At 44.6% G+C, this 9710-nt stretch overlaps 1 protein-coding gene across 1 annotated transcript in view; it reads left to right on the top strand.

The window, feature by feature from the left end:
* LOC308172162 (histamine H3 receptor) overlaps nt 1-6369 on the top strand; it is a gene marked incomplete at both ends in the record, with an annotated part of 7008 nt that extends 639 nt beyond the window's left edge. The window contains 2 exons of the mRNA XM_080547073.1: nt 264-430; nt 5530-6369. Coding sequence (XP_080403199.1) covers nt 264-430; nt 5530-6369 — 1007 coding nt within the window. The remainder of the gene's footprint in view (nt 1-263; nt 431-5529) is intronic.
* Nucleotides 6370-9710: the final 3341 nt, after the last annotated feature.

Genomic DNA, 9710 nt, shown 5'->3' with positions numbered 1-9710 from the left:
TAAACAATTGAGTTATAAATGCATAAATCCTAACCCTAACCCTATAACTATTATCATAGTTATGTCAATATGTGTAATATCATGTGTGGGTTCTCAGACTTAATATCACCGAGTCTGGGGTAAGCTCCCTACAAATGTATATATCTGTACAAATGACCTATGAGAGCAGCTCCTGGAGTATAGTATCCAATGGAAGTACCAAGTCCTCAAGTGTAAATGCATTGGTGTCCTCCTAACCCTCTCCTCCCCCTGGTTCCCTCCAGGGGCTTTCTGCATCCCTGTGTACATGCCCTATATCCTGACTGGCAAGTGGATGCTGGGCAGGGGACTGTGTAAGCTCTGGTTGGTGATGGACTACCTGCTGTGTACAGCCTCCGTCTTCAACATTGTCCTCATCAGCTACGACCGCTTCCTCTCCGTCACCAGAGCGGTAAGGAGGACACATCATACCCCCCACCCCCCCATACCCCCCTCCCTGGTGGAAGGCATGGAGCTGGACACACCAAACCACATATCTGTCAATCATTTGTGTTTGCCATTTCTGCTTGACAAAACTCTTCTTCTAGACCGAGGAAGACATACTGTTGGTTGAGAGGACTCTCTCACTGCTCTCTCAAACTCTGTTCTACTCTATAGTCTGAGGGCACTCTTTAAAGCCCAATTCACACGGCCCCGATTTTGTCGCACCGCCGAATTCGATTCCATTGTTTTGAATGAGACAATGCATGCGGCGTGCGATGCGATTTTATCGCACGACAACATTCGATTCTCCATTCACACCAATTGAAATAATTCAAAGAATTGAGAATTGAATGTTCGGCGGTGCAACAAAATCGGGGCCGTGTGCATTGGACTTAAGGCCCAAAAGGAGGAGGTCAGATTTGAATGCTGAATTTCAAAAAAGTGGGAGGAGAGTTGAGAGTTCCTGCTCTTGAGGGCCTGCCTTTACCATCGGTCAACCGTTGTTGTCTGTCGCTGTGCCTGTTTTTAGGCTGTCTCACCCGGGTCATCGGAGGGGGCAGTGCCACGCTGCCATCCCCAACGTGCCCATCTGCACAGGTTAATCGTTATTGACCCCCCCCCCCAAACCCAGCGCCAACTCCCTAATTATAGTCCTCCTCCCCCAGTGACATAGTCAGAAGAGTCACATTTCAATTTTACGACTCCTGTCCAGTTCTGGCATTGGCCTCTCTGCGTGAGCCAAAATCTGTCTTGAATCGTTTGACATGGTCCTCCAACACTAAGCCAGTTTCCTTCTCGTTTGTTTTACCTCACGAATACAGTATAAGCCTGTCTATTCTCATATTCTCATAATATAAATGATTGAGGCATATTCTTGACCTTATTTGGTTACGAAAATCGTTTCTCCTATTTCACTGATTACTTTTCAATGTAGTCATCGCATTTCTTCGAAATAAATCATCAGGACTGTGAAACACCCATTGTAGGGACACAGCCTACCCAAGAGTATGTGACTGGTTCTCAGACTTAATACATTGTATAACTAAACCCCTTGGCACTCATAATGCAAACACATTTTCAAGCGTGCTAGGGATGGTCCCAGACAGTGTTTGTCGCTCGGCTTCCATTCCGGACCCATTTGAACCATTTGACTATGTCAGTGAGTGTGCATATGTCGGGCGAGGTGACTGATTGTGCCCTCTGCCGTCGATCACTCAAAAACCCTGGTGTGAGGCGGGGAGGGGGGGGGGGCTCAGTAGACAAAGAGAAGGAGTGTTCTCTTTTGTTTTACAAGCACAGACATTTTACATCAGAGCAATGAATACAAATGACACCAGAAAGAGCCTCCACTTAAACCTGTCTCCCTATGACGTTAGGCTTTGATCATAATCTGCGCACTTCCCTCCCAATGCGGGAGAGATCAATCAGAGTAGAGACAGGGAGAGAGAGAGGGAGAGAGGGAGAGGGAGAGAGAGAGAGAGACAGAGGGACAGAGAGAGAGAGAGAGAGAAGAGAGAGAGAGGGAGAGAGAGAGAGGGAGGGAGAGAGAGAGGGAGAGAGAGAGAGAGGGGGAGGGAGAGAGAGAGAGGGAGAGAGCGAGAGCGAGAGAGGGAGAGAAGAAAGAGAGACAGAGATAGAGACAGAGGGACAGAGAGAGAGAGAGAAGAGAGAGAGAGAGAGAGAGAGGGAGGGAGAGAGAGAGAGGGAGAGAGAGAGAGGGAGAGAGCGAGAGAGAGAAGAGAGAGAGAGAGAGAGAGTTCAGCTGGCAGTTAAGTAGCATTTTGCTTGAAAGCTTTTTTTTTCCTATACTGTCCTACTGCATACTGAAGTGAATAGAAAAATAATGAGGCTAAGAAGGAAGTGCAGTTGAAGAAAGTGTTAGGGTTCAGGCAAGCAGACATGAAGTCAAGCGTGGACCTTGTGTACAGATGACATTTCGATAAAAGGTCTAAGGTAGCAGGATATGTTGAGGCAGTTTAATTGAAAGCTCTTTCCATGGTAAGAAGGTGTTTCTGACCACGTGACACCATCAAGAAAAACTATGGGCGCTTGTCACTTTAAACTAGGGCCAAGAGCCTTTCCTTGGCAGGCAGGTTGGTCAGGAAAAAAATAATTGCCCCTAAACCTGAACAACGCTCTCTGTAGTTTTAGGGAAATAGTCTTCTTTTTCAGATTTTTTAGTCAACACACTGTGCCTCTCCTTCGCAGGGAAGCCAGACCCAACTGCATGTTTGTGTAAGAAATATACTGTACATGAAACCAAAAAGAAGCAAAAGAGAGCTGTTCTGTTTACATTTAAGACATTCTAAACATATAATACAATACAATCTATATCCACATTGCAGTAGGAGTCACTGTGGATTCTCACAGTTTATTGAATGCAGTACAGCCAGTGTACTCTAAGCCCAGGTTACTGGACAATCGGCATTCACTAGTTATGGCCTGAACCGAGCTACCATTGGCTGGGTTCACCACGGTTCCATCCAAATGTTGAAACATTGATGCTCCTCTGCGACAATCATGTACATAATTCACAAAACGCCAATGGCATAAGGTCCACCAATGCCTGTGAGGTAGTGCCTAGGTTCAGGTGCTGTAAAGCTTGCACGTGGATGTTATCAGAATCCTGGGGGGGGAACTCATTTTCCTGGTTGTCATTACTGTCCAAATTTCGAGCCTGGCTGCCTGGGTTGATTACTGATAGTCTGCGACAGTCAGGCAATTTGTCTTGGTCAAAAACACCCCGTATTATGTTGCCATCTCAACCGCCTTTTGATGCATTTTGCTCGTCTAGGATGGCTGTAGAAGTTTTGTTTTGTACCCAAGGCAAGGCACGTTTATTTGATATTCAGGACTAGGGTATTATTAGATATGTCATACAACAGGGGCAATTCAAAGTGCCTTGCATATAGCATTAAAAAAAAGACATCAAGAAGAGAATAGTAAACAGATTAAAACATACAAATAATATGATAAGAATAGATATATATATAGATAAACAATAAGATAAGGAATAAGGTAATGGAAATGAATAAAAAGACATGGATGGAAGTGTAATCATAACTGTTGCAAAACATTAAGGATTTAGACTTAAGGCCAATGTACACAGCGTGCGATTTTGTCGCACGACAACATTCGATTCTCAATTCTTTTGAATTATTTCAATTGGTGTGAATGGAGAATCGAATGTTGTCGTGCGATAATATCGCATCGCACGCCGTGTGCATTGTCTCATTCAAAACAATGGAATCGAATTCGGCGGTGCCACAAAATCAGGGCCGTGTGCATTGGCCTTTAGATTCAAATATTTTTAGGGTTTGGCCCTGTTTGATTTCTTCAGGGAGTTTGTTGCAGGAGCATGCGGCAGAGTGACTAAAAGCTGCTGCACCGTGTTTTGTTTTCACTCGTGGAATGATTATCTGATTAGTCTCAGCTGACCTTAGGGGCCTTGCTGGAATATAGCGTGGGAGGAGATCTGATATGTATTTTGGTCCAAGACCATTTTGTGATTTGTATACAATTAGGAGTACTTTGAATTAAATTCTGGAGACTGGTAGCCAGTGGAGACATCTCAGGATTGGTGTAATGTGTTTTGGTGTAATGAGGCCGTACACAGAAGGTAGACTTTGTTTTTGTTACCCTAGCAGCGGCGTTTTGGATGAGCTGCAATTTACCAACAGCCCCTTTAGATAATAGGCCTGTTAGTAGACCATTACAATAATCATGTCTACTCAAAACAAATGCATGTCAACCACTGTCATATTTATGAATAAGCCTAGTTCTTAAATGATTTAGCTTTAGGATTATTAATTGTCTCACAGGATAGTGATGTGATCACATTTCTGTCATTTAACAGCAGATGTCTGGTTTAAAACCCTGAAAATGAATGACCAAAAACTATGTTTTAGAAGAAAAAAAACGGGAAAAAACGGTTTTCCAGCACATACAGTAGCTTTGACACCTGCTATGTGGTTTGTTGGTCTACTGTACTTCAAACAATATGGACGCGTTGCTTAGGATTCAAAGCTTCTCACAAACAGCTTTTGAAAGAAGCTTTGAATCCTAAGCAACCTGCCAGGTGGTGAGTTCATGTTGTTTGAAGTACAGTTGACCAACATACAGCAGCACTATACAGGGATCAAGGGTTTGCGCTGGAAAACCGTGTTGGTACAGCCTGTAGGTGAAGCTATGGGTGGTGGTGCTCATTTTGAATGTTTCTGTTTTTTTTTTTGCAGCTTTTGACAAGCCATATAACTTCACACTTATAAGCTATTTTTTGGTCATTCATATTCTGTATATCACCACTATATTAATTATAATATATTCATTAGACACTATATTAAACACTATATCAATACTACCAGACAAGAGCACATTGTCATACTGTAGTCTCTCTCTTTCACTTGGAGGAGCACAGTGTTTTGTTTTAGAGGGGCAGAGCTCAGGCATATATTTAGACGGGAGGTTTGGAGTAAGGCTGCCAGCTAGCCCAGTGTTGACAGGCAGACAGGGACTTTGTTAATGGAGCGGGCCCTCATGGGCGCTGCTTTAGTGGCGTCTTGTGTGGTCGATGGCCGACCGTCTCAATTAGAGACGCTTCGATGTCAGGGGTCTATCCTTGCTTGAGCCTCCTCTTTTTTATAGTACAAACTAAATGTTATAATAATAATAATAATCATCATTATAATAATAACTAGATTTCTATAGCACCAGACTATGCAGCTCAATGTGCTCTGACAGTTCAGCACAACCATATACAATAATGATATTGTCACAATATGAAATACTTCATGGCTATGAATTTGGGATGGGAAATCACTGTACAGTACAGTGGGTTGAACTTGAAGTTGTTTGAGCTTTGAAGATTTTTTTATTTTTTTTAATGATGGTTAGAAAATGATATATGATAAGAAAATGCTAAGTCTAATTATATCATCATGTTCTTCGTTCATCATCGTCCTTTTTAGGTTAATTACATACCAATTGACAGAATAATGATCCGTTCAAGAGAAAAGTAAGAGTAATAATTTCCATCCTTTTTCCGTCTTGTTTCCATGGTTTCTGAAGATGACATACCGTGCCACGCAGGGTATGACCCACCGGGCCGTGGTGAAGATGATGGCTGTCTGGGTCCTGGCGTTCGCCCTCTATGGCCCCGCTATCATCTTCTGGGACCTGGCGGTGGGCAAGAGCCGCGTGCCCGAACACGAGTGCTTCGCGGAGTTCTACTACACCTGGTACTTCCTGCTGAGTGCCTCCATGTTGGAGTTCTTCTCCCCCTTCATCTCCGTAACCTTCTTCAACCTCAGCATCTACCTCAACATCCGTCGGAGGAGGCTCCTCCACAGCAGTGAAGAGGCCCAGGCGGCGGCCCTCCGCAAGGCCCACGAGCAGCAGCAGCAGCAGCCCACGCCGCGGAGGGAAGTCATCTGCCTCGCCTCCCTCCTCTCCAGGACCTCCGTGGAGGTCAGGAAGGAGAAGAAGCAGCTGGCGGCGGCAGCCAGCGCGGCGGCGGAGAGGGGCTCCGCCGACGGCGAGTCCTACCACTCCCAGAGCTCGATGCCCACCGTGGGGAGGATGGACAGCGTGAGGATGTGCCGGGGCACCCAGCGCAGTCGCTTGTCCAGAGACAGGAAGATCGCCAAGTCTCTGGCGGTCATCGTGTGCGTGTTCGTGGTGTGCTGGGCGCCCTACACCCTGCTGATGATCATCCGCGCGGCCTGCAGGGGGCGGTGTGTGCAGCACCACTGGTACGAGGTCACCTTCTGGCTCCTGTGGTTGAACTCGGCCATTAACCCTTTCCTCTACCCGCTCTGCCACGACAGCTTCCGCAGGGCGTTCGGCAGGATTCTGTGTCCGGGGCGGCAGGTCACTCAGCCTACGACCGACCTTCAGTCTGGGAAATGACTGGGTCAATGACAGGCCAGTGACCCTAACTGGGTCATGACAGGCCAATGACCCTAACCCTAACCCTAACCCTGTGGCCAGTGGGACGGCCAGTCGGTCACACACTCTCAAACACTTGACCTGAACCAAAAGGAAGCTAGGAAAGAACAAAAGACTAAAAAAGACAGGTAGAAAAGTGTTTTGCCTCTGAAAGAAAGAAAAGGATGTACAGCCACTAGATTGATATTATGATATTGATATATCATATTGACTGGTGTTTACAGGTTGTGCTTTAAATGTCTTATGAACAAAAACATTTGTTTGTGAATGTATGACCATATCCATTTTCTGGGAAGTATACAGTTGAAGTGTGTGCATTGTATTCAGTGTGATCACAGTGCAAATGTTAGGATATTGAAACCAAAATGTACAGTACGTGATCCATAGCTGTGAATTCATGTTTGTCACTACAAAAAGACTATTGCATTTTTGATGTTGCCAAAACACAATACATATAAAGAAACATACTGATGTCAACACTGATGTCTACTGATGTTTTTAGCTTGCCATAAACAGGACACTGACTCCCTCTGCTGGTATAATTCTGCCACTACCCAATCCAATAAAGAAGCTGCGTAGAAAAGCCAGAGATGCTGAGATTGCTGCTGTGGTGAAAAACACTTATGGAGAACTTAGAAGGTGTTCTATAAATGGACTTCAATAGTTCACTTCCTGCTTAGAGACTAATCTTCCACTAGAGAGGTCACTTTTATACAGTACAGGAAATTGTACAAAGTAACACATCCATGCACACAAACCCACTCAAGCACGCACACACACACACACACACACACACACACACACACACACACACACACACACACACACACCACACACACACACACACACACACACACACACACACACACACACACACACACGCACACGCACACACACGCATTTGATTTGTTGATTTTTATTTGCAATGCTTGAGAGCTGAGCTGGATGGAATTGCATTATCGCAGAAGCACAACAGTGTGTGAATATCTGGGGGTATTCCATCAACGTCACTAAAGGAAAATAGCCTACAGGCATATTTTTGATGAGTCTCGCGAAACATCAAAATAAGCCATGATTTTCCTTTAGCGACGTTGATGGAATACCCCCCTGGTGGTATCATCAGAACTACTACTCATTCTATTGCCATATGAAGAAGTGCGACGAGTTATGCATTATTTAAATCCACCACTAGATGTCACTGTTTACCTTCCAAGCCTTCCTTTGTTTGAACCTGCACAACCTGGATTGACTAGAGGAAATAACTCAGATTTAATACGTAGCAAGCAAGCATCATGTCGGGCCGTTTACATACACTGGGTAGCCTATTACTTTGCACACTGACTCACCACTAAGAATCAAGATAACCATTTGTTTCTGTCATAAACTATTTTTCTATTAATAACTGCAGTGTTTATTATTGATGTCAAACAATGTCACCAACAGTGCTCAAATAGTAATACAAATCAGAACAACATTGGTTTGTTTTGATTGTATTTTTTTTATAACTGAACTGAACTTACCTGAACCATGTTCAGAGTAGCAATGACCTCGGATGTGCCGATGTGACGACCACCAGTGAATTGATTCCTATACATCAATAAGGGTCTGAAATGTGATACATTTGAGGTGCACATGATTCAGTGGCATTTATAGTTTGGGACTCCATATAGTGATACCGTTGTATCAAGAAAATTAAATCTCAACTATTTGAATATATATGACCCAGATTGTATTCAATCCAAATTGTGATCACATGACAAAACAGGACATCCTTTTTGCCTCCCTGGGTCACAATCACGTCGCTTCAACAACATATATCGTCATACAATGATATACTATACGGTTGCTGTTGTTTACCTTTTAAGCCCCCAAAATCCAAAGGAAATCACAATTGGGTCACTGCTGTGGCAAGCACTTCTGGGTCGTGTCGAGACCAGACCACACTTGTTTGGGATGATGTGCAAACAAAAAAAAGAAGAAGAAAAAAAGCAAAAGACTGAGAGGAGAGGTCACTTCCTTGTTGTGATAGATTAGTTAGGTCTGGTGTGATAGATTAGCTGGGCCTCTCTCTGTGTTAGGAGTTGTTAGATGTGTAATTACGACATCTTGTTAGATAGTGAGCGGCTGTTTGCAGGTGCTTGGGGGTCCCACGGGGGACTTGCATTGCTCAAACGGTTGCCACTGGCCTTCTGCACATCTGGACCCCTGGTCAGGTGCTGGGAATAAGGCCACAGCTGCTGGGTGCAGTGCGGAGGGATACATACTCTCTCTCTCTCTCTCTCTCTCTCTCTCTCTCTCTCTCTCTCTCTTCTTCTCCTCTCTTCACTCTTCTCCCTCTCCCTGTCCATTCCTCCCCTCTCCTCCTTCCTCCTCTCTGTCTCCTCTCCTCTCCACTCCACCCCTCTTCTCTTCTCTCTTCTCCTCCCTTCTCATCTCTTCTCCTCTCCTCCCTCTCATTTCCTCTCCTCTGCTCCCCTCTACACCCCTCCCCCCCTCCTCTCCTCCTCTACATGGTGGGAGGGGACAGACACACTTGTGGCCAGAGGGATGCAGGAGCATTTCCCTGGGGAAGGTTAGAAACTGCATCTTTCAGCAAAAACAGCCAAACCTGCTTTCGCCCTGTATTCTGCTATATGTTTTCTAAATGAAAAATCAAGCCATCCCTAAGGAGCTCCTGCTCTGTGTCAGTAATATATATAAGGAAAAAATAGTGCTATTGATTGCGTTACAGATTGAAACGTCATGGAATGTGTGCCAACAGGCCTTTCATACTGTATATGTAGGCCTACTATATGTTTCATAATGTATCAGGGCGAGTTTTGGGGAGATGAGAGGTACATTGAAAGTCCCTTATGTCCAAAGCAACACAGCCCCACTGCATGACAGCCATGCCAACTGCAATTGCCGGTACAGCGTAGGCATTGTATCACCTTGTTGACACCAAGCTTTCCTTGTTCGGGAAGCCAGGTGAAATCCTATGCAGCAAGGGGTGGAAACTTGTTTGAAATGAGTGACGCCTTGTGCCACACATCAAACCAATCAAATATACGGAGCGCACTTTTATGTATTGATATTTTGTGTATAGAGCACACTTCTGGCAAAACAGAATTTATCAATGAATTCATTTTCTTCAATGTTACAAGCTGGCATCTGGCAATGACTCTGCAAAACGGTCACACTTGGTCGGAAAAGAGTCAAGACGACACAAACATTTAAAAAATTAAGAACAAGCAATCATCTACGGCCATGTGGGGGAGGTTTCTTGGAATGTTTCAATGTTCCAATGAAAATTGTGAGCACAT

This window comes from Nansenia antarctica, assembly GCF_963989245.1.
Source record: "Nansenia antarctica genome assembly, chromosome: 16".
Classification (NCBI taxonomy): Eukaryota; Metazoa; Chordata; class Actinopteri; order Argentiniformes; family Microstomatidae; genus Nansenia; species Nansenia antarctica.
The sequence above is the reverse complement of the archived record's forward strand: the minus strand, read 5'-3'. Positions and strand labels throughout refer to the sequence as shown.